This window comes from Myotis nattereri (assembly GCF_964212035.1).
Source record: "Myotis nattereri genome assembly, chromosome: 3".
NCBI lineage: Eukaryota > Metazoa > Chordata > Mammalia > Chiroptera > Vespertilionidae > Myotis > Myotis nattereri.
The window spans coordinates 161761426-161787679 of NC_138077.1; the positions used below are offsets into that span (position 1 = coordinate 161761426).

The 26254-nt window shown below is 40.5% G+C and overlaps 1 protein-coding gene across 1 annotated transcript in view; it reads left to right on the top strand.

Annotated features, from left to right (window-relative positions):
- SLC44A5 (solute carrier family 44 member 5) overlaps positions 1–26254 on the top strand; it is a gene marked incomplete at its 3' end in the record, with an annotated part of 308159 nt that overhangs the window by 175175 nt on the left and 106730 nt on the right. Inside the window, exon 3 of the mRNA XM_081087251.1 lies at positions 5061–5109. Within this exon, the coding sequence (XP_080943377.1) occupies positions 5061–5109 (49 nt within the window). The remainder of the gene's footprint in view (positions 1–5060; positions 5110–26254) is intronic.

A 26254-nucleotide genomic window follows, 5' to 3' on the forward strand; every position in this document is an offset into this window, starting at 1 on the left:
TGGCAGTTCTAATCTCCCACTGCCCATTCTAATTCTAAATTCCTGGGATAGAGGGATAGAGTGGCCTGGAGTGAGTGGCCCAGCTTGAGTCTCCTGTCCAAACCAGACGCAGTCAGAGATTGCCAGGGCACAGGCACATGGGAGAAACTTGGCTGCTGGCGACTCCTGTGGATTAGAGAGGAGGTCAGCTCCCAGAGGAAGGGGGATTAGACACCCTGAAATGTATTTGTTGCTGGGAGGCGGAGTCCGACAAGCAGTCAGAAAAAGAGAAGCTGACAATGTGTCAGAGAACTTGACACTGGAGTATATATGGACTGTCTCAAACAGGAAACGTTTGACACACTTCCACCTGGAGTAGGAACCAATGTTGGCTTCATAGGGTGCAACAGCAGGACCTGTTGTGCTGCAGTGAGACTGGCTGGTGTGGGTCCCAGGTGGATCATTTATCAACCGTGTGGCTGTAGACATGTTCCTTAGCCTCTCCATGCATGTTTTTACATATGTAACATGAGGCTAATAATAGTTTCCAATCTACCTATCTAATAAGATTATTGTGTCAAGTGAACAAAATAATGCATAAAAGCATTTAGTACAATGCTTAGCAGTTAATGCTAAAAACATGTTAAACGTTATTGTTATTATAACATTACTCTGCATACCTGACAGATCTGGTGTTCTTCTTTATGGAGCTCATCACTTTTTCATGGTATAAATTCATTGACTTTCAAATATTTATCTCAAGACTTGACCCAAGGGTTCAGTTTCTTAACTGCAGTTGAATGCTGGACTTTTCAATTGGATGTCATTTCAAACTTAAAAAGAGAAAAAATCTTGTTCCTACTTCTAGGAATCTGGAAACACCAATCAGAAAGACTATATGTACCCATATGTTCATAGCAGCACTATTTACAATAGCTATGATCTGGAAATAGCTCAAGTGCCCATCGGTAGATGAGTAGATAAAAAAAAGCTGTGGTACATTTATACCATGGCATACTATGCAGCTGTAGAAAAAGAAGAATCTCTTACCCTTTGAGACAGCATGGAGGGACCTGGAGAGTATCATGCTAAGTGAAATAAGTCAGAGAAAGAGAAGCATCACATGATTGCACTCATATGTGGAATCAAATGAACAAAATAAACTGATGAACAAAACAGATCCAGAGACATAGAAGCATGGAACAGATTGACAAATCTCAGAGGGAAGGCGGGGGGTGAAGTGGGGGTAGGGGATGGGAAGATATTAACTGAAGAACTTATATGCATATATGCATAACTCATGGACACAGACACTAGAATGGTGGAGGCCTGGCGGGGGGGAGGCAGGCGCTGGGGTGGGGGTCAATGGGGAAAAAAGGGAGAACATCTATAATACTTTCAATGAGAAAGATACATTAAAAATTTTAAAAATTTAAAAAGAGAAAAATCAAGATATGCTCTTTTTCTTTTCTTTTAAAAAATATATTTTATTGATTTTTTACAGAGAGGAAGGGAGAGGGAGAGTTAGAAACATCAATGGGAGAGAAACATTGATCAGCTGCCTCCTGCACACCCCCTACTGGGGATGTGCCCACAACCAAGGTACATGTCTTTGACCGGAATCAAACCTGGGACCTTTCAGTCTGTAGGCTGATGCTCTATCCACTGAGCCAAACTGGTCAGGGCCTCTTTTTCTTATAACAACTTTATAATTTCTTCCACCCTTTATTGTTCCCAACTGTTTTAATAGCATCAGTCTTTCTTTAAACCAAGGAAATGGACCAGAAGTGGTTGAGAATCACAATTTCTAGGTCTTTAGTCCTTTCATTCAGAGTCATTTTTGACTCTGTCTTTTATTTTTTTAAGTTAAATTGGGATGACACTGATTAAGATGGTCATATAGGTTTCAGGTGTGGTTTAAACCGCACATCTTAACAGTCATCATGTTCTTTTTATCTTTTCATGTAATTATATGACTAATAATGAACACTGGGGGCTTAAGCACCAGTCATTGTTTTAAGCACTTTTGCAGCTATTAAGTCATTTAATTTTCCTAACAACTTTATGACATAAGTACTATTGTAAACACCATTTACAAACATGGAAACTGAAACTCAGAGAAGGCTGACAGTAAGTGACAGAGAACAGTCTGACTCCTGCGCCACCACTCCTGATCCCTAAGCCACCTGACCACGCTGTGATGAACCGTGAATCTCTCATTCTATTACTTCCACGCTCCCCTTACTTGACCTCTGTTATTGCAGTAGACTCCTTGTTGGTCTCCTTGACTTTGCACTTTGTAATACAACTTGCATACTGCTGCTTGATTGCTCTTCCTTAAGCACGGCTTCTACCATGTCATCCCTTTGTTCAAATCCTCCTATGGCTCCCTCTGGCCTAAGATGTATAAAGCAATTTCCATCCCTGGTTTTAGGCTTGCTGTAGTCTGATCCCACATTATCTATTCATCGTTACCTGCCCCCCTCCCCGCCATCCCATTATTCAGTACTCCATTCACGCTGATCATTTCACCATCCCCACGAATGTGATATTCATTCCTAACTCTGTGACTTCCTTCATCTCTCCAGGGCTAAACTTTACCTGTCTCAAAATATTGTGGCTCTAGCAAGCCTTCCTGACTAATCTCAACTGAGTGTGGCCTTCCTTCCATAAAACTCTCTTAACACATTTTATGTATCCCTCTTATCATATCTTCCTTGTATTATAGTGATTTGTGGACTTTTCTTATTTCTATCCCTGCTCACCAGTTTGTTAGCTTGCTGAAGACAGAAACTATGTTTCACTAAACCTTGTATCTCCTGCAGTGCCTCCTTTAATGCAGAGCACATAACAGGTGATCAATAAATACTTATTGAATTTAACAGAGGTCTGGTTTCACCCTCCCAGAATGTTTCTCCTTTCCCTTTTGTTTCATTCCAGTCACAGACTCTCTCTCTCTCTCTCTCTCTCTCTCTCTCTCTCTCTCTCTCTCTCCCTCATTTCCAGAATAAAACCCTCTTGACTCCTCAAGTCCTTAATGAAACCTACTTTCTTAGAATTCTTGTAACACTTAAGGCCAATACCACATAATTTAGTACTTTATTATTTTATATGGCATAGTCATGTTCATGTATTACAACATAGGGCCTGGTATATAAAGGTTCTCAAAAAATATTTGTTGACTGAATCAGTATGTGGATCTTGCCCCACCAATTGTAAGGCCTCCAAGATAGGGGCCATGCCTAGACCTCTGTGTGCTCTCATAGCTCTCGGAGTACACTAGGTGCTTTATGAATATTTGCTGACTGCAATTGGACTGGATTTCTCTTGCAAGTCTGCCCTTTCCCTCCTGTTGGTTAGCCATCAGCCTGTGATTACATTGAAGAGGCCTCTGAGTCCTCAGCCTAATTTCCCCATAGAGTATAGGCAAAGTTAGGATGGAGGGTTGAGGAGGTCTTTCTTCAGTCCCATTTTGAAATTCTACCCTTAATTCGGTACCAGGCCTTCACACAGGGACAAAGTCCTAGAGGAGGGGGCTGTAGTGTTTAGGGTGGGTTATGGGTTGCAAATGTGTACCTTTGGCCAAAAATTATAGAAGTTATTACTGGGTTTGCCCATATAATCCATGTGGAGGGGGAAAAAAAGCTGTTCCCTGTGTACCTTGTAGTGTTTAAAGATGCATCATGATGCAACAATGAATGACTAGGGCAGTGATGGAGAACCTTTTGAGCTTGGCGTGTCAGCATTTTGAAAAACCCTAACTTAACTCTGGTGCCATGTCACATATAGAAATTTTTTGATATTTGCAACCATAGTAAAACAAAGATTTATATTTTTTGTATTTATTTTATATATTTAAATGCCATTTAACAAAGAAAAATCAACCAAAAAAATGAGTTCTCGTGTCACCTCTGACACTTGTGTCATAGGTTCATCATCACTGGACTAGGGCATAGCCCCAGATGGCATGAAATCTAGTGGTAGATATATTAAAAAAATCAATAAAAATGGCTATTTATGTAGTACTAGAGGCCCGGTGCATGAAATTCGTGCACTTGGGGGTGGGGGTTCCTCAGCCTGGCCTGTGTCCTTTCACAGTCTGGGAGCCCGTAGGGGATGTCCGATTGCTGCAGAGGTGGGAGAGGCTCCTGCCACCGCCACTGCACTCACCAGCCATGAGCCTGACTTCTGGCTGAGCAGTGCTCTCCCTGTGGGAGTGCACTGATCACTAGGGGGCAGCTCATGTGTTGAGCATCTGCCCCCTGGTGGTCAGTGTGCATCATAGTGATCAGTCATTCTGCCATTTTGGTTGATTTGCATATTAGCCTTTTATTATAAAAGATTATAAAAGATAATAATGATTTGTATTTGCCATACAGCTAACATGGCAGGGACAACAGTGACTAATATTCCAGTTTCTTTTTTAAAAAAAAAATAATATATTTTATTGATCTTTTAAAGAGAGGAAGGTAGAGGGATGGAGAGCTAGAAACATCGATCAGCTGCCTTCTGTACACCCCCTACTGGGGATGTGCCTGCAACCAAGGTACATGCCCTTGACCGGAATCAAACCCGGGACCCTTCAGTCCCTAGGCCGATGCTCTATCCACTGAGCCAAACCGGTTAGGGCAAATATTCCAGTTTCTTGAAGCAAAGCCTAATCTACTGAAAGGACTGGGATAGGCAGACATGTCTATTTTACTGTGCACCTCACAAATACTCAGCAATACTTGGCCATGGCAGGTGGTAAGACAGTTCTGCAGGCTGGAATGGCTTCAGAACTACTCAGAATGCACTCTATAATGTTGCAACTCAGAAAAGTGAGAGGGTGTGTGTACAGCGTGTATAGAATATAGTCCTTAGCAACTCTTTTTTAGTCTTGCTTCTAGCTGGAAAGAGGAAAAACGATTGACAGTTGTAACCAAGGCATAACTGAAGTCTCACTGGACAGAAGAATGAATTCAATACTGCACTGAGCAGTAGGCTAGCCAAGATATAGATTTTTAAATTCATATTTTATGTGTATTTATTTTCCACTTCATTGGCTTATATGCTTAAAAAGGTATTTGTTTTAAATGCAGGTGATTCGAGAGCATTTGATCCAGATTTCAAGGGACCTATTGCCAAGAGGTAAGCAATTCTTTTCCTAGAAGTACATTTTTTAAAAAAAACAAATACAGAAAAGCTTGTTTTTTAGTGCTATTTTTCAGTCAGTGGAGAATTATGTCTACTGTAAGGGGAAATTTTTAGGCTACAGGTCATCTTATTTAACCAGGATAAATCTTTCCATGAGCCATGAATATCCTCTCCTGTTTGGCAGATGAGCTGCTTTAAGTTATTAGAGTGAAGAGTTTGTAATTCTCAAAAAGAGAAGTAAAAAAATGCTTTACAAGATTTAACCACTTTGTGGAGAAGAAAACACACTCGGGTTGTTGTTTTATGTACCTGTTTACTCTGTGATTCACAACTACAGTGCGGAGTTGCTATGCCGACTTCTTGCACGCCAGGTATGTGTGCTTCTCAGTTTCCAAAAGCAGAGAGCTTTCTTAGAGACAACCATTCACCAATGCAGCATGCACGCTTTACAATATTTTAAAATCCTCTGGGGAAATATATACTTGTCTCAACTGGTGATTCTCCCCCAAAGTTGTGTGGCATTTAAAAATTATCTAATAACTCATAGGCCTTTTATTTTTATTTGTTATCTATCCTCTATTCCCAGGCTTCTTGCTAATCAAATAGGGGATTTGCAGGGTAGAATAGCTAAAAATGAAGAGAAAATTATGCTGTTGGTAGCTGGTTTGTGCTTGGCTTTGACATTGATTTCTGGCAGTTGTATGCCATAATAAACCGTGCTGAGGAATAATGATCAGCTGCTTATTTGCGCTTGCCAACCATCACCATGTACTAGTACATTAGCATTTACTGTTATGTCGCTGTACTATCCCAGCTTTAAACAAATGGTTACTCAGTGTATTCTAATGCTCTAAAAACCCAGCTCATTTGTTTTGGGTCATTCATTTAAAGGTGCTCCTCTGCCTTTTTTAGAATAAGTATGTTCACATTGCCTCTCACATTCTCTTCATGGTAACACCATGAGTACATTTTGTTGTCTGGTGTACAAATAGTCTCATTCAATAAGGAAGCTACTCTTAATGTATTTGCATTCATTTTACAATAACTAATTTGTGAGAATTGTATCTAGTGTATTGGTCTCAAGGGGCTTTCAGGGATAATCCAGATTCTTCAACAGTAATAATGACAACAACAATAATAATAGGAGGATGAGGAGAAAGAAGAAATGAGCTGCCACATTTGGGCAGATGGCATACAGATTACAGGTGCCTTTTTGAGCTGTAGAGAAGGAAGCAGAGCTAGGCCTGGCTGGCTTCATGTGTGGGCAAGGAGATGAGAGCTCTCTGTATTTCGTTGTGTAGAATTTAATGAGGGAACCAGGTAATCCAGGCAAAGTCAAAACCACTGTGATAATCACGGTGAGGAAAATAATTTATTTTTACCTACGGCTTTTAGTGCTGCTAGGTGAAATGGTCAGTATGTGGCTATACCTCCCCTACTCTTCAATCCAAGAACAGGAAAGTATTGCTTAACGACAGGAAGTCACAGTGACCTTTGAGGCTGCAGGGTTCTATAGTGCCCTTTCTGGGAAAATAATTAGGGTGTTTAAGAAGCATGCGAGAAACTCCAGTTTCTTCATATTAGCTCTAGCAGCAAGGCCAGCTTTAATAACACCTTCTGCTTCCATAATGTCACTTTCCTTCTAAGAGAGCCGAAGTGTTATCAGATATTCTGGCAGACCCTGACAGCGCTCCCTGCCTGCCATCCACCATGTTCTGTATGCCTCTCTCAGTTCACAAGGACATTGTTCTGTGCATTGTGATCACCCATCTGCAGTTGTTTCCAAAGAGGTGAAGGAATGATGGTTGTGCCACCAGAGAGATGAATTCAGTTTCTCATTTTTCCTCATAGACTAAAAATTGGGAATATGGAAGCTATTGCCCCATAACATTGACCCCAAAAAGTGATTTTGATAGTTCGGTGTCTTCCCTGCCCATTTTGGAAAGCCGTTATCCAGGGCCCATGCTTTGTCTCCTGTTCTCAATAGGTTGATTGATGTTGGATTGAGGTAGTGAGATTGTGATTGTCTAAGGGAGTATTCAGCAGCACTATTCCTGGCAGTACATTAGAGGGCAAATTGAATGCACCTGGAAACTAAGAAGTAAATCTCTTTTATAAGATGCTACATGAGAAGTTCCTGTTGTTACTTGAAACTCAGAAAAATTCCATTTAATGGAGAATTAGTATCCCTTCTGTCAGATAAGAAGAACGGTATAATCCACTTTATTTCTGCATTTATATAGGCTTGTAGAACACAAATGGATACATTTAATTTCAATGCCAGCAACTGCATTCAACTTTGAGTCAAGAATTTCTTTTCAGGACTTTAGATTTCTATTTCTTTTTTTAATAACTCTTGTGTCTAGGTGTTTCAAGTCATTTCATTTAAGATCCTCCCTGGAAAGAGGCAGCATGTAGGTAGACAGGTAAATAGAACTGAAAGCCTTTCATGTTCCATAATTGCCTTTCCCCCGTTTCCTTATACACAACATAGATTGAGGTCATATGATCGTACTAATCAAATTGGTAGGTTTCATAAAGCTGAAAATATCTATTATTATATAAGGTGGGAAATCTGTCTAAAATGTAATAAGATGCATTCATTTTTACCTGGAGCTTTGCGGGGAGGTGGTAAGTTCACTACCATGAAGAGGTTCAAGGAGAGAGTGAAGAGGCATTTATTAGGGATGTTGTAGAGGAGATGCATTCCTACAGAGGAGTTGGACTAAATGACCTCTGAGTCCTTTTCCATCTTGAATTTCTATCACTCTGTGAACATACATGTACTATTAATACAGAATATATACATTTTGCATTTCCCATAGATAGAACATTATTCTAGTCCTGGAGAGAGACTTAAGGGAACCTAAAAATTGACCATTGTTCTGATGGAGCATGATTTTTAGATACATGTTAGATACCTAAACTAATGGAACCAGAGTATTTTGAGGTAGCTGGAGTTGGGTGGCAATACCCTGGGTATTTCACATAATAGGAGGGTTTTGAACAATTTTTAGAAGTAGGATCATGTTGTCAAAGGTTGCTTCTTTTATTGGATGGTTTAAAGATAGGACAAGCATATACCAAGCAAAGCAAATTTGCTTAGCTAGATTTGAAAGCAGAGGTTAGATATAACATCTATCTGAAATTAGAGGGGTCTGGGCATGTGTATCAAATATTGGAGATGAGATATTGGCAGGATTTCGTTTCAGTTATAATAGAGAAGGAAAAAAGTAGAGGAGTAGGCAGATTCCATATCATGCATTAGTTTATTCATTCATTCATAACTCTTATCTGTTAGGGACTTGGACATACAGAAATGAGTAAGACACCGACTGTGCCCTCAATAAATTTAAAATTTAAACCACTGACTTGACTAAAAAAATGAATGACTTTCTAAGTAGAGTTGCAATCATAATTCAGGACAGTAAAATGAATTGTTATTCCTCATTGGAAGGATCAAGAAATACTTCTTGAAGGTGTTATTTGAGCTGGACCTTGGAGGAGAAGAGTGATTTTGGCAGAGAATGAGGAAGGGAATCACACTCTCTGAGGCATGTGTTCCAGATCAGATGCTCCAGAGGCTGAGAAGGAGTTTGGGGTGCAAGCTCTTTGTGAGAGATCAACATCTGTGAGAAGAAGGGCAAGGAAGTGGGATTCTACAGAGGGCGATGTCAGTCTGCCACCAGACCACACAAAGCCTCAGCCCATGCTCAGGGAGCCCTGGGGTGTGTACTGCCCCACCCAGGGGTCTGGAGTAACTGCAGTGGCCTCACTTTTAGGAGCCCCAGCTCAGTCCCTGGTCTGCCTTCGGTCCTGGAGGGCATGACCTGGGGTGCAGAGCCTGCGGTGGGTCCTGAAGATGCATATGGCTGGAGGCTTTCTGTGACCACACTCCACAGGGGGCAGGAGTCCTTCCTCAGAGGGGAACCTGATTGTGCATCTCTGTGTGAATCACAGCATGTGAGTGCATGGCGTGCTCTCATGCCTCGGAAGGCTGGAGCAGAGACCTTTGGGAGTGAAGCTGAACAGATCATTTGAGATTCCGGTTTGACAGGCATGATAAGCATGTGGAACTTCCTTTTCCCCTGTGGTGATTTGTCAAGGGAATTAAGTGAGGCTAATGATCATCTGCTGCTCTGCCTTCAGGAGAGAACTCCAGGCGGTGAACCTGGGGCACAGAGCCTCTTGGCAGTACTAGTGGCATAATGGTGGGGTGTGGGGAGGTGAGAAACTGGACTATACATTACATCGTGTCCAGTTTTGTTTGGATCTCTTATTCTTGGCTAAAGGTGTCCTTGATGGTTCATTCAGCATAGACATCTGACCCTTCACCTTTACTGTGATTCCAACTACAATGTTTCTAAGGGGCCCATATCTTCTCTTTTTGGAGAAGCTAATCCTTATCTTTATTACCATATGCCTGTATCAGAAAGACAACTGTGTCAGAAGAATATACATATTGCCATATGTTCTTCATACTGTTGTGCTCTGGCAGTTTTGCTACTTAAAGGATTTGGTTTTCAATAGCTCTCAGTCAATACTTATATATAGTTTAAATGTAAAATTTTTTGGTGGGGGAATGGAAAGAGAGACATTCCCCCAGAAGTCGTTTGTGTCCAGATGGAATAGAAGACCAGTGAGCGGGCACAGCTGGGTGGCCAGCAGGGGTGGGAGCTGCTGGGCCCTGAGGTGCGGTGCTCAGGTTGTGACTGGGCTGTAGAATGTGAGAGGAGGACTCTGTGAGCCATGCTAGCAGCAGCAGCTCGTTCTTGGATTTCCAAGTCATTCGCAAACCAGCAGCGCGGAGCCAGGTTACCAAGTCTAGCAAGAACCGCAGAGGACTTGAGAGTACAGAGGGTATGACAGGAAGCAGAGGGCAAGGCCTGGAACGGTTGGCTTCACTCGCTAGCCTGCCACTTTAATTGCTGTCCCTAATGTAAGGATTGCGCAGGGTTTCTATGCCAAGGTTATTCTCCAGCTAGACCTGTGAGAAAAACATAGTGAAGAAATATATTTTTTTTCTGAGTATTGGTACTTAATGTAAATCTTTTCCACATTGTGTATTGGTTTTTTAAGTGCTTGGTTAGTTCAATAAGGGATTATTATGTAAATAGTGTGTGTGACAGTTCCTTAAGCATGACTTGAGGTGCCTTGCTATTCTGACGGGAAGCTGTCACTCAGGCTCCCTTACTGGGTATGAGCTTGCCCAAATTCCATTTATAGTGTCTCCGAGAAAAGGAACCCAAATGGATAAAGTGACAGCAGACTTTACAGCTGTACTTTTAAAAGTCTGGACATGATAGAATTAGACTTAAAATATAAGCTTTCCAACACTTATATTGACATTTTGATTTCAGTTACTTGTTGAAAATTTATCTGAGAGGCCATTGGATTTCATGATTTATAAGCATAGACATTACTTTGCATGCTCTGAAATTGTGAATTCAGATTATTATGAAGTTATTTCAGACCGGAAGTCTTGTATTTATTTGGTGAAAGCCTCTAAGAACAGTTCCTTCATGCTGGCAAAGTTGTGGCCCTGTGAATTATTACTTACCTTATGTTTTGGTAATTTGTTGTTTACTCTTCACAGCATACTTTCTGTCATAGTCAAAAAAGATAAAGCTTAAAATCCTTACTGAACATTAAAAGAAATTAAGTAATATTTGCTCAAAATTTAAAGTAAAAAAAAAATTCGCACCCAAATTGATAGTCTCCATGTGCTTTATTTTTTTAATATTTCCTTCTTTAAAACACTTCTTTGTAATGGACATTAATATTTTATAGGTCTCCCTTGCATAGAAGGGAAAGTCTTTCTCCTGCAATAAGTGGAGAAAGTTCTGTTATTTTATATTTGCATTTGATATTATATGTTTCTTCAGATTTGGGGAACCAAAATTACAACCACATAATCCATCTTCTCTATACTATGCATTATCCATTATTTAACGTTCTCCTGTTCAATGAAAGAAGGAATGACTCTCTATCTCTTCCATCTTATCACACTGTCATTACCTTCCTCCCTAAATCCTGGCTTTGGTGTTTGTGCATAATATTCATGTTGGTTTTATGAATTTATTCAATGTACTTGATTTCCGTAAACGAGCTTATGATCATGTTGGTGTGCTATTTATTTGACTCTGTGATCTACTTTGGGTTAGTAGACCATGTCCACTTCCCTAAACTTATAGATAGGCCATCTGTATCATTTACAATTCAATTGGGGAGTTAAACTAACATACATCAATTTTAGAAACTTATCTGCTAAATTATGTAGGGGACTGTAAGAGCAATAGGATTTCCATTGACAGAAGAGGGAGCTGAATTAAGTGCTAAAGATCAGATTTAACATAGGATACAGCTTTTGAACTGAGCCTGAAAGATGGGTAAGATGAGTAAGAAGGGTTAGAAAAGGACCAAGTATTCTGAGTTTAAAATACATTATGAATAAAGACAATGAATCTCCTTTTGGCACATGGAATACAGTCCTGAGCACAGGGCTTCATCTCTTGTAGGCTTCCTGAATGTGTGTGTGTATGTGAGAGAGAGAGAGAGAGAGAGAGAGAGAGAGAGAGAGAGAGAGAGAGAAGAAGAAGAAGAAGAAGAAGAAGAAGAAGAAGAAGAAGAAGAAGAAGAAGAAGAGGAGGAGGAGGAGGAGGAGGAGGAGGAGGAGGAGGAGGAGGAGGAGGAGGAGGAGGGGAGGAGGAGGAGGAGGAGGAGGAGGAGGAGGAGGAGGAGGAGGAGGAGGGGAGAGGAGAGGAGAGGAGAGGAGAGGAGAGGAGAGGAGAGGAGAGGAGAGGAGAGGAGAGGAGAGGAGAGGAAGTTTGTGTTAGGAGCTGGGCCCAATTATTGATGAAACGACTTGCTTGACTGAGTTGTACCTCCTTTGAATTCGCCCAGTTCTTTCATTCCATTGATCATATTGAATAACTGCCTTGCTATTGAGTAGAAATAGTCTCAGCATCCTTAATGAGGAACCTGGTGTTTTCTCTCAATATCTCTAATTAACTTTTGTTGCCCAATGTGTCAAACTGTGAGAAGTCCTTTGGCCACAGTCTTATGGTGTGAGACTTAAATTTTAATTTTTCTGAAAATCAGAAGCCAATATGACACATGGTGAATGGTTTTTGCACCTCTGGCAATGTTCAGAGTGAAATAAAATTATGTTATTTCCTAGTTGGAACAATATAGTAAGGGTTTTGTTTGAAGGAATCTATTTATTTATTTAATTCAGTAATACATTAGGTAAATGGTACAGACAGTATGGAAAAGGCAGAGTCCCTAATACTACAGAATTCTGCCTCAGTGATATCACATATTATCAATGCCTTATGCATCTTTTTAAGTAAATATATGCATGTAAAATGTATTTGTATTATGGAATTTTAAACTTGAGACCTATGTAATTAAAAAAGTATATATACTTCTGAATATATATGCATATATTTATACTAGAGGCCCAGTGCATGAATTTGTGCACGGGTAGGGTCCGGCTGGCCTGCCCCAATGGGGGTCCATCAGGCCAGGCCAGTGGGGGGAGAGGCTGTGGGAGGTTGGCCTGCTGGCCCTGCCCCTGATTGGGGTGTTGGGGGCTGATTGGGGGTGGGGCTGGCCAGGGGGAGGGGCCAATCAGGGCCCAGATTACACTAGTTGGCTGCCACAGTGTGTGTCATAACCACTGATTATTCCGGTTGTTCTGGTCATTCTGCCGTTCTGGTTGCTTGGCTATTATATATATACTAGAGGTCTGGTGCACAAGCTGGCAGTCAGAACTCCCTCTGGCAGCCTGGGAGCCCTCAGGGGATGTCCACTTGCCAGTGGGGAGCAGGCCTAAGCTGCAGTCAGACATCCTTAGCGCTGCTGAGGAGGCGGGAGAGGCTCCTGCCACCACCTCTGTGCTGGCAGCCGTCAGCCTGGCTTGTGGCTGATCAGAGCTCCCCCTGCATTGAGCGTCTGCCCCCTGTTGCTTAGTGTGTGTCATAGTGACCAGTCATTTCCAGTCATTCTGCTGTTAGGGTCAATTTGCCTATTACCCTTATATTATATAGGATAGAGGCCTGTTACACGGGTGGGGGCCGGCTGGTTTGCTCTGAAGGGTGTCCCAGATCAGGGTGGGGGTCCTGTTGGGGTGCCTGGCGAGCCTGGGTGAGAGGCTGAGGGCCGTTATCAGGCTGGCCAAGCCCCCCAGTGGGGACCCTCACCCCATGGGGGTGTGGCCAGCCTGGGTGAAAGGCTGAGGGTTGTTTTCAGGCTGGCCACACCCCCTTCAGAGTGGGGGTCCCTACTGGGGTGCCTGGCCAGCCTGGGTGAGGGACTTATGGCCATTTTCAGGCTGGCCACGCCACCCGGTGACCCAAGCTCCCAGCCTCTCATTTTTTTCTTTTTTTTTTCCAGCAGGTATCTGGGATTTATTTATCTCCTATAATTGAAACTTTGTAGCCTTGAGTGGAGCCCAGTGCCAGCCAGGGCAGGTGGGAAGCTTGGCTTCCTCCATCGCCGGGGCAACCCAAGCCTCCTGCTCGCTCCAGCTCCATGGCCGCTGCCATCTTTGTGACAGATTCATGGAGTGATGGTTAATTTGCATATTACTCTTTTATTAGATAGGATAGATATCTGTATATCCATTTCTTTATATAAGTAAAACCATGCAATCATAGTATTCTACACTTTAAAAAAATCTAACAATGTACCTGGGAAATCAATTCATCATTTTATAGAGAGCAACCATAAGAGTTTGAAAAGTAGCCTTGAAGAAATTATATTAGACTTGTAGAATTTTATTATTATTTATACAGTTTAGAGAAATAATGTCCTCAGGACCCTTCTCTGTCTTCTACTCACTTATAAAGGTCAAATACACATGTCCATTTTCTCTTAGCCCTAGCTACCCTTTGGCAGGATCAATTGCTCTCTCGTCTGCGTTTTCTACCTTATACATATCCCATTTATGATGCTTATCATATTGAGGATTTTGCGTTTTCTTGTTTATTTCTTTTCATCCATGTATAGATTGTGAGCTCCTTAAAGCTTTCTTTCTCTGGATTCTTATTCCCTAAAACAGAATTTGGTATATAATAGGTGCATACTACACATTTGCCTGCTTTTAAAAAACAGTGTGAGTTCTTTAACCTTCACTGTTTATAGAATCCACATTTTTCCTTGTTGTTGTTATTCTTTGGTATTTGACTTGAAATACTTAATCTCCCCAGTCATAACTTTTTTTTAAATCATGCAAGAAGAAAATAATTATGGATGAAAGATAAAACAAGCCACCTGGAAATATTCATACAGTGCAATTTTTATAAACTTTTATGATAAAAAGAAATGATTCTTTCCATTCTGTTATGAATTGCTGAGGAAAGGCTGGTATGGTGAGATAAATCCGTACCTCAAGCCTGGAACAATTGCCCAAGATGCGTTTGCATGTACACTTCTCGAACCTACTCCATGATGTGTGTGTGCATTTGCGCAATGTTCACAAAGATTCTTCATCTCATTACTGAGAAAATCTTCATGTTTGTCTTAGTCAAGCAAAGCCTGCTTTAATAGCATCTTGGAGTTTGTTGCCATGCTATAAAACTACAATGCTATATTTTCATTTATCTGTGTTCTGCTCCTTTATATCATCCTCCTTCGCATGCAATATTTAATAGAACTTTTAGTGTAAATGCAAATAGTTGAAAGAATTATTTTTATTTGTTCATATTATGGAGCTTGCATGTATGCTTCAACCATTCTTTCCCAGAGCATGAGCATTTTTCTTCACTTTGCTTTGAAGATCATTTAAGACTCATCTTTAAACTGCCTCATTATGTCTTTCAGAAATACAGTTCTCATATAACAACTAATCAGGAAATTCAAAGTATTTGAAGTATGTTAGGGAAAACAGATGTTTGCTATTTAAAGTACTGCAGATTGTTATTTCTTTTTCCAGTCACAAGATGTACGTATCCACTGAATAAACGTATTGTCTTTAAGTGTGCGTCCTTCTGTGTCACAGTGGTGGGAAGTCTTCACTGCTTCAGTTAGAAATGAAACTGTTCTGCTAATGTTCTACTTAACTATTTATTTTGCACAGTAAGAAAGCTTGGCTTAGGAAAACAGTAAATTTCACTCGTCTTAGCTTCACATGAAAAATAGACAATGGAAATAGCAGTTTTCAGCTGTTATTTCTTTTGAAATATTAGCATGCTGAATGAATTCAATAGCCTTTTTTATTAACCCAAAATAAGCTTAGCATATTTTGTAGAAAGACTAAACATTACATATAAACATAGATATTAAGATATTAAGCAACTGAGCTCTGACTGGCATGGCTCAGGGGTTAGAGTGTAGGCCTGTGCACTGAAGGGTCATGGGTTTGATTTCTGGTCAAGGGCACATACATGGGTTGCAGGTTTATTCCCGGCCCCAGGTCAGGGTACGTGTAGGAGGCAACCAATCAATGTGTGTCTCTCATATGGATGTTTCTCTCTCTCTCTCTCTCTCTCTCTCTCTCTCTCTCTCTCTCTCTCTCCCCCCCCTCCCTCCCTCCCTCCCTCCCTCCCTCCCTCCTCCCCTCCTTCCCACCTTCTCTTAAAAAGCAATGGAAAAAGTATCCTCAGATGAGGATTAACCAAAATCAATCAATCAATCAATCAATCAGTCAGTCAACCAAACTATGAGCCAAATCTTAGGGAGCAGGAATAGGAGTAGGAAGAATTATCTAAATATATCTAATTATCTCTTGAATTTAACCATAGTATTTAAAATACCTAGTATTATGTATAGCTTTTATTGAAACAGAATCATCATAATTATCCATTTTCTTTGAAAAGAACGTTAGAGTTTATTTGGTTCAGCATTCTTTTTGGGGGACAGGAAACAGAGGCCTGGAGAGGTGGAAAGGCTTCAGCAAGATTACCTGACGATTTTGTGACAAAGATGGGGTTTGAATCCAGGCCTCCAGTTATGAGCCTAGAGTTCTTCTGTATTTCTCTGAAACCATTTTTCAGTAAATCTGTCACTTTCAATTTCATAGCAGCATTTTGGTTGTTTTTCTTTTTGGTGAGTGGGGAAGCAAGCTGAGGGTGAGAGGAAAGCCATGTCTAAACAATGGATGGAGGAAGAGGAAAAGGAGTTGAGGCTGGCTGGCAATGTGGAGGAACTTTTGGAGAAGAACCAAAATGTTCATTGGGGAAAATCTTCTTGTGTTTCTTGCATAACTTGTATAGTATGTGTCCACTTCTCTGCCTCCCCACACTGTTTTTGATTCAGATCCATTTTGATGGATGTGACTAAAATGCTAGGATAATCTCTGGGTGGATGGGGTCAAGAGCCCTGACTGTCACTTAAAGGACTGTCACACATATTTATTTATAAAATTATTTGACTAAAGTCTTCTCTCTAAACTATGGGCTTTACCAGAGTGAGCCATGGGTCCGTTTTGTTCACCATTGTATCTTTAATGCCAAGCACATTGTTTGGCACATTAAGTTTGTTGAAATCTGTTAGGATTCAAATGTAAGGTGACTACCCTTTGCAAAGGGTATGTACAGACACTTGATCCTTAGGACAGTTTAATCTCAGAACAACTCTACGAAGTGTTTATTTCTAACTACCATTTACAGATTCGGAGCTTAGGCTTGGTGACAGAAAGTCAATATCGAAGGTCACACCACTCATCAATGGCAAAGCTGGTATTGTGAAAGGGTGGCAGGGCTCTGATTCAAAATCATAGCCCCTCTGAATATCCTTGGTCCTCAAAGTCTCATAGATAGGGCCCTGATTAAAACAGGATATGCAGATCAAGACTTCATTAGGAGTTAAAAAATACTGTTGTTCTTCCAAGAGACTGAAAAAAAAACTGAAACTTAATCTAATAGAGTTTCTACATTATCCTGTTGGGGGAATCTTTCCTCAGCCACAGCTACAATTCACTTCAAAGGGTCTCTCATGGCCTCAACATATTATGTTCGTTAATATTTCTGGAGTACCACGAATTTCTCCTAGTTACTGAATGCTTTCTCAATTACTTTACTTAGAAAAATTAAATACTATTTGGGGAAGACTCACTAGCAAGTAACAATCATAGTGCTAATTGGGATTGTTCTAGAGACTAGATAAAATGTGATCAAACAAGAGAAGGGTCAAGTAATACAGATTTGTTATTCTTGGCTGTATGAGATAGTGGTTATTATTATAAACAACTTTTAAGTTCATTTTTTAAAGTATTACAGCAAGTAGGTATACTGTGGAGATAACAAATGGGAAACCTGGAATAAATTTCCTGTGGAAGCATCATCAATGGACTCAAAAAGTCTATCTAGGACAACGTAGAAGTAAAAGTGATGTCTAGACAACCAGACTAAGTAACTAAGAAAAACAGTGATAACAAAGACATGGGTGTTCAAAGATGAATTTTTTGGGTAACATTTAAAAGAAAAATGTCACTAATACCAAGTTAATATATCATTTATATGTATATAATGTATGGTTTTACAAATGTATGTGTTAATAAACCTGTAAGTCAGATAGTAAAAGTGGGTCTTTGATTATTTTATCCACTTTATTATTTTTCTATTGATCCCCACCTCCCTTTTTTATCTTCTTATTGGGAAGATATAAAATTGTTTTACATTTGGAGTTATTAGGTATAGAGTATTGTTTATAGCTTTTTCACTTCAGATAATCCGATTATCAAATTAGTATTTGTAGGAAGATGGGATTTGTTAGTTCTCAAAATGATGAAATGAAAAAAGTAAGCTTGATAAGAATAGAGCATGTATTGAGTAGAGATAAAATACCAATAAATAAAAACAAGTGATCTTTCTCCATTAAAATTGAAATACTTGTAATTTTATATAGTTCTGAGAAATAAATGCCTTCTCTGATTTCATAAAGGTAAAAATAAGCATCTTATTATTATAATGTAATACTAAATTCTAATTTGCATTTTATACTACATGTTTATGATAAATATACATATATGTTGCCTTACTATAGCAATTGAAAAATGATAAATAAGCATACCTGCTTCGAATCCTGGCCTGATTTTCTAAAACAAGGTCGTTCATCACTAGCTGATTTGTGCTGCCCCAACCTTATACCAGAAGGCCCTTAAGGGATTTGGGAATTGAATCTTTGTGTGCCTTTGAAAAGCTTGCCTATTAATTGGACAGAAAGAGACCCTTAAGCACAAGGTCACCTAAACAAAACCATTATTTAGGTCATACACTTCTCTAATATTAAAGCAGTTAGGAGGATATACAAATAATTATCCATAGTATTTGATGAATATCAATGCCTCATTCAAAATACTGCTCCCGTTAGGGAATGGTGGCAGCTATTACTATTCAACCCTTTGGGCTACAACTTAAAGGTAAACTTAAATCCTTAGGATATAGAATGGATTTGACCTCCCTCAATTTACCAGAGGGAAAAAAGTATATATATATATATTAGAGGCCCGGTGCACAAAAATTTGTGCACTCGGGGGGCAGGGGAGTCCCTCAGCCCGGCCTGTGCCCTCTCGCAGTCTGGGACCCCTCGGGAGATAACGACCTGCTGACTTAGGCCTTCTCCCGGGTGGCAGAGGGCAGGCCCAATCCCTAGGTGCAGCCCCTGGTCAGGCTCAGAGCAGGGCCGATTGGGGAGTTGGGGCGCTGGCCCCTGTCATGTACAGAGCAGGGTGGATTGGGAGGTTGTGACACCACCCTCAGGCACGCTCAGGGTAGGGCTGATTGGGGGGTTGGGGCACTGCCCCCTGTCACACTCAAGGCAGGGCCGATGGGGAGGTTGCGGCGCCACCCCCTGTCACGCACAGAGCAGGGCCCATCAGGGGGTTGGGGAGCTCCGCCCTTTCACTCACAGAGTAGGGCCGATAGGGGAGTTAGGGCACCGCCCCCTGTCACACATAGAGCAGGGCGATCAGGGGGTTGGAGAGCTCCCCCCTATCAGGCACAGAGCAGGGCTGATCAGGGGGTTGGGGCGCCTTCCCCTGTCATGAACAGAGCAGGGCGGATAAGGAGGTTGTGGCCCCGCCCCCTGTCACACACAGAGCCGCAGGGCGATCAGGGGGTTTGGGTGCTGCCCCCCTGTCACGCTGATCCCGGTGACAGGAGGCCTCGAGGCTCTGCTGATCCCAGTGCTGGGAGGCATATTACCCTTTTACTGTATAGGATAGAGGCCTGGTGCATGGGTGGGTGCCAGCTGGTTTGCTCTGAAGGGTGTCCTGGATCAGGGTGGGGGTCCCCACTGGGGTGCCTGGCGAGCCTGGGTGAGGGGATGATGGCTGTTTGCAGCTGGTCACACACCCTTCAGGGTGGGGGTCCCCACTGGGGTGCCTGGCCAGCCTGGGTGAGGGGCTGAGGGCTGTTTTCAGGCTGGTGGGTGACTGAAGCTCCCAATCGCTCCTTTTTTTCTTTTTTTTTAATTCTGGGCCAGCTTTAGCTCTGGCTCCAGCTCTGAGGCCTCTGCTGTTGAAAGCAGGTATCTGGTTTGTTTCGGTTCTGTAATCAAAACACTGTATCATCTCCAGCTCTGAGATCCCGGCCAGCTGAAAGCTGGTTTCTGGGGTTTTGTTTAGCTTCTATATTTGTTACAATGTTTCAAACTGCAAGCTCAGAGGCTGGCAAGGCAGGCGGAGAACATTGGTTTCCTCCGTCACAGAAGCAAGCAAGCCTCATGTTTGCTTCCAGCTGCCTGGCTGCTGGCCGCCATCTTGGCTGGCAGTTAATTTGCATATCACCCTGATTAGCCAATGGGAAGGGTAGCGGTCGTACGCTAATTACCATGTTTCTCTTTTATTAGATAGGATATATATATATATATATATATATATATATATATATATGGCTTTTTCTTCCATTTAGTCTTCTGGAGCACAAAATGTAGGTATTTCTTTCCATACAAATTAATGTTATGTTGTATTCAGTCTCTAAAGACTTATCACATAATATTGATATTTGCTACAGGGCAAATGAATTACAAAATCATACTTTAAAAATATAATTTCTAGGTTTTGCATGGAGAATTCCCTTGTCTTTATTGTTATTTTTCTTTCTATGAATTCCTTTGATTGCCCTTATGAATTTTTTTCCTAGTCACATATAGCTTGGTAGCATTCTGTATTATATTTTTAAAGATCTATTTCTCTTTGCTGCTGGTAGTAGGGAGGTTTTACTGAATGTAAGTATAAACTTTTATATACATTCTATTCTGCTTGAGACTTAGATGCCACACATTTTTTAGTTTCCAGCATATTTGAATTACAAATAATTAACTTCCTTTTTCTGTTTATAAGTAATATCTCTTCTTTAGGGTAGAAGAGTCTAAAACCTTTGAAAAGGATCAGAGAAAAAATGGTGCAGAAGAGGGGCTTGGGAAAGCAGATGATAATAGGTTTTCCAGCACAGATGCAAAAGCCACACCTTTAACAAACTTACTAGGAAGATGACATGAGAAAGCTTTAAAGTGTTTTCTGCATTTAAGTAATTAATTTTATCACGTCTCATTTTTTAAAAGTCATTTTTTCTTTTTCTAGGAGACATTATTTTACCTGTTATATTTTAGAAGCCTTCTATAATATGTAATCATTTTACTTTCTAGTCCCTGGAATCCATGCTAATGTGAGAAGGCTAGGACATGCATAATCCAAGGCAGTCTGAACTGAACCCATTGTTAGAGTTAAACACACACCTTCCTTTGTCTCTCCGTGCCAGGAGGGGGAGAGAAGGGAGGCGGGAATGCACTTGCAGGTTTATCTACAGAATAAAATTCAGGGAAGGAAGTGTAGATCCCTGGGTCTTGGACCCAAGATCCTTTTCTTAACTGTTTTAGAAGAATTGATAATGATTAAAATACATCTCTAATAAAAATATTTTAATAAAGCTGAGAATTGTCTTCACATTATAGTATTACCTCTGAGAAGGAGTCAGTTGAGAGGTATTATTGAGACCCACACTACAAATAAAATCAAACTGAGAAAGCTTCATAACAGTTTCCAGAAATCTATCAGTCTGGGATTATGTATATACATTTTTCTATCATCTGAGTTGATATGGCATCATATAGGAAAAATGCTATTTCCTGTCTGTAATTCATATTCAGAGAGCATCTATTTGCCCAAGTGTTGGGGGTAGGAAGGGGAAGGAAAGATTACATTTCTCTTTTGTACAAATATTAACGTATCCCAAAGAAGACAGAAGTCTCTACAGAATCATAATGTGGCTAAATACAAATCAACATAATGTACTGTTTTCCAGCCTAACACCTAAATGTCAATTTGGCTAGATTTTTTGTGGCAGCCTTCTTATTCGATAGTCTTAGTGTTGCTTTTGTCAACTAAGCACACATTCCTAAAGATTTGCAGATTTGCATATCCAGAAAGGCCTTAAAAATGTGATATGGGGAGATGTGAGTCCGGGAGTGAAATTTGGACTGGATATTTGGAATGAAGAATGCTAGATTAAGTTGGAATACTGGCGCTGAAGAATAGAAAGCAGGCTTTTGCCCTTCACTTCATTGTAGTGCTTGCCTCTCCATATAAGACAGCTGCCAAGAATACCAAGGAGACCATGCAACAGGGGAGCCACAAACTGATGCTGTCCAAAGGCTTTGGACAAAAAATGAAGCGTAGAGTAGAATATTCAAGACCTAGCCAAGGGAAAGCCAGAGGACAGAGTGAGTTAACCTGGCATTGTTTTGTCTCTTCCAGGGTTTCATTAATCCTGATATTCAAGGATATGAAGCCTCCTGTCACTATATAAAACCCATATATCCATGTCATAGAACTCCATTTTAATATGACATATTTATTTATGCTTTTAGATAAAATCAGCCACATTACCTTGCTTACCATGAAATGTATACTCACAAAATTTAAATGCTTAAACATGTATTCTAGTCTATATGGCAGATCTAAATGGCCTCTTTCAATTGTATTTTTAGAAAGAGGTTTTAATATATGAAGAAGAGAGAGCACACCCAAACTGGAATGGGCTCTATTCTGATACCACATTATGAGAAATGCTATTTACCTGATGTTATGAACTGAATGTTTGTGTCCCTCAAAACGAGTGTGTTGAGGCCCTCCCCTCCCCCACAGTGGTATGTGGAGGTGGGCCCTTTGCAGGCAATTAGGTTCTGAGGAGGTCATGAGGGCGAGGTCCTCATGATGGGATGAGTTCCCTTATGAAAAGAGACCAGTGAGCTGGCTCTCTCCTCTCTCTGTCCTTTGGGATACAGCAAGAAGGCAGCTATCTGCTTGTCAATGTGCCAGACAATGCTGGCACCAGGATCTCAGACTTCCCAACCCCCAGAACCTTGAGAAATAAAGATTGATTGTGTCAGCCACCCCATCTGTGGCATTTTGTTGTAGCAGCCCGAGTTGATTAAGACACCAGAGTGCTCACTCTACCCACCAGAATAGTGTTTTTCAATGATGTGTACATCCTTGTTTAGGAACCTGTTTTGAATTGTGTGTGAAAGGGATTTTATGACAACCAGAGAAACATCTATTGGGAATAAGCAACTAAACCCAACTAAGGAATTTGCTATGTACAAATTTTCCTCTAATCTAATCAATTTTAGCAACCAATTATATGTAGGCACCAGAGCACTAAAGTTCTGGTATTAATTCCCAATTGTTTTTTACTAATATGTGGGTAAGCTTGCTTGGGAAGGGTCTCAGTTCTCCTTCTGGATTGAGTGCTTTCTAAGCCTAAATCTTGCTGTGGTTCTGGTCTTTCCTGGGTCTGCCGTGGATCTGCTTTTGTCCTGTGCATTCTGTCTGCCCTGGCATTGGTTCAAGCTGAGTAGCCTCCTTCTTATCAGAGATAATTGAAAAAATTGGAGCATTCACCGTCTCTCAGTCTGAAATCATATTTTGAAATGTAACATTCTAAGTTCTGACAAGATCTAATATTCTAGACATATGTAAAGTCCAGACTTAATCTCTCCTATTCCTATTGCTCTTGCAGTTTTCTTTGCTGAATCACTAATTCTTCAACTTTGTAAACTGCTGGAGGTGCCAGTTCTTTCAACAGAAGTAAGCTCTGCAAAAATGTCTGCTATAAATTGTCTCTTGTACATTCTGCAATGCCTGTGAATGTCCTCCATGCATTTTTAGGGAGGGGTTTTATTGGTGGGTAGAAAACAATTTTGGTTTTAATGTTAGCAGAAACAATCTTAAGATTTACCTTATGGCTGCTGCTGATGTCTGCTTGTCGCCTCCTGGAGTTTTGCTGGTTGAACCTTATACAACTACTTTGATAGATGTTATATACACCTAACAGGGTTATATACACATAACAGGGCTCATTGTGGTGATGTACTCTGGTAGTGTATAATCATTTCTTTCATAGCCACGTTAAAGCTATCTGGTAAGAACAAATACACTATCCAGTAAGAAGCAGAAATAGGAAGCTGATATAAAAAGAGGAAAGAGGCATTCTACAATATATTAAATCACAATATTTCTCCTCCCATTTTTTTTAAATTTATTTTATTGATTTTTTACAGAGAGGAAGGGAGAGGGATAGAGAGCTAGAAACATAGATCAGCTGCCTCCTGCACACTCCCCACCGGGGATGTGCCCGCAACCAAGGTACATGCCCTTGACCGGAATCGAACCCGGGACCCCTCAGTCCGCAGGCCGACGCTCCATCCACCGAGCCAAACCAGTCAGGCGACTCCTCCCATTTTTAACCAAAAATAAGACCAGCTCTTTTGTTTTTAAAGTTCAGAAGGAGGTCCTCTCATTCATTCATTCAACAAACATTTATTAATTCTTAAGTAGACATTATATTAGAAGTAAAGATTTAAAGATAATTAAGTCCCAGGTCCTTCCCTCAAGTTTCTCATATTCTGTGGCAGAGACAAGTAAGGACAAATGATGAAAGCACAGTGCTGTGGCAGGGGTATGTCAAAGCGGTAAGGGGTACAGAGGAGGGACCTGTTTTTTAGTCTTGTGTGGCCAATGCCTGCCTCATGGCGGAGGTCACATTTAAGCTGGGTATTGAAATTTTGACTGATGGCAAGGGTGAAAAGGCATTCAAGGTGGACAGAAAAGCATTATTAGTTGAGCCATATGATATTGCCATTTTTTAATGTCAAAAAAGGTTAAATATGAGCAATTTCTTATGGTTCGACCAAATGCAAAGCCATGAAGATTTGAGAGAGCATAGGTTATTTATAAGAGTGGATAGAAGATAGAAAGTAATTTCGAACAGCTTAGTAAGGGCCAGACGAAGAGGTTTGGGTTCTATTTTGTAAATAATTGAGAATCGTAAGAGTTTTGACCAATAGATTTATATGTCAAGTTATGTATTTTGTAAAGTGTGGACAATGTGTTAGAGAGAGCAAGAGGCTGCTTGGAGGCTGTGGTATCAGTCCAGATAAAAGATTGATGAGGCTTCAAGCCAGTCAATGGCAGTGAGGTTGGTGAGAAAGGAAGAGAATATTGTAGGATGAAGAATTAGTAAGACTGTCAATCAACTGGACACAAGGATGAGTGAGGAGTCAGTAATGACAGCATTTTTAGGTTGGGTGAGAGAGTGGGTGGTGTATATAAATAGACAAGGAAAAGAGGGTAGATTTTTAGATTTCTGGGAGCAATAGATAGTGAATTCAGTTTTGGACATTTGAATTTAAAAATAAGGGGATGGCATTCAGGAGAAATGTTAGGGCTGTTCATGGCTGCAGTTGTGAAAACCATGAGAGAGACAAGATCACCTTAGATTAGCAGGTAGAGTTGGAAATAAGGTGGGTCAGGAGAGAACCCTGAGATTATGCCAACATTAAGATGCAGACAGGTAACAGTCCATAAAGAAGACAGAGAAGGAGCAGAAGAAATGAAAGGAGTGTGCATATGACTGAATTTTTCTGGAAGACTAAATAAAAATTTCAAGGATGTAGTAGTCAATAATTATGGTTTCTTGGGAAATTCATGTTTGGGGGTGTATTGAAAATATCATTTTTTTGGAGTGTCCTGCCTAGTAAAATGAAAACCGATATTAAATATCACTGTGTGGTTTCAGACCTCAGATGTTAGAAATATGATTTTTTAAACTACAAACTCTTTCCAGCCCTAATGCTTTCTTAGTTGAGCTTTTGTATGTGGAAATATATTCAATAGTGGTCATAATATATAGTTCAGGCTATACCAAAGCTCCAGTTTTCTGCTTCTCCTTGTGCTTTTCTAAACACACATTCAGAGACACATACTTCTAACTCACCCTTTACGATAGGGAGTTGCCTGTGCTTCACAGATGTTGCCTAATTCATCTTGCATCCCTCAACTCTGAGTTTGGGATAGAAACAATAACTTTGTGTTATAAACTAAAGGTGAAGAGGTGTTAAGAAACTTACCAGGTATTAACTGTGGGTAGAACCTAAATCCCCAGACTGTGATTCTCAAGGCAATCTTTAATCTCAAGGAGAAATCTCAGATTGAGAAAAGACTATATTTTGAGTATTTTCAGCTCTGTTTGCAGCATGATGAGGCAGAGAAGAATGAATAAAAGCTGAAATTTAATGACTTAAAATTAAAACGATTCTTCTGGGAAAACTCTTAGTGAACACAAACTGAGATGAAGCAATCATATTAATTTTCTGTCTAAAGTTAAGATCAAATTTAATGGATCAAAATTCTGAAAAGCTACCATTGAGCTCAACAGAAATGATATCAAGAGTCAGGGATGCTTCTTAGTTATTTGAAGGTTGGGAAGAGAGCCCTAGAAGTCCCAGTTGCCTTTCCAAATACTTGCATTAATTAAATTAAAGTAAATTAAATTAAAGTAAAGTAAACTCAAGTCCTTTGGGGCCCAGTATATTTCACTTTGACCCTTCTAAGTCTTTAGGCAGTATCTCAGCTATCGTTATTGCTGCTGTTGCAACCCCAGAGTCAAATAAGTCTAAAGACAGGCTGCTCCTCCCCACATTTTGGCACATTTACCCAATAATTAAAGATGAAGTAAAGGTAAAAGTATGCAAACCTTACAGCTTTTAAGTAATAAATTAATTCTGAACTCTCACAGTTTTTGCATCAGGGTATGAAAGATGATACTGGCATGCTTCCTGTTACCCAGCATTAGTTAGCTTAAGACTGAAGGTAGTCCTAATTGTGACCCTTTGGCAACAGACGAATGGACGTGAA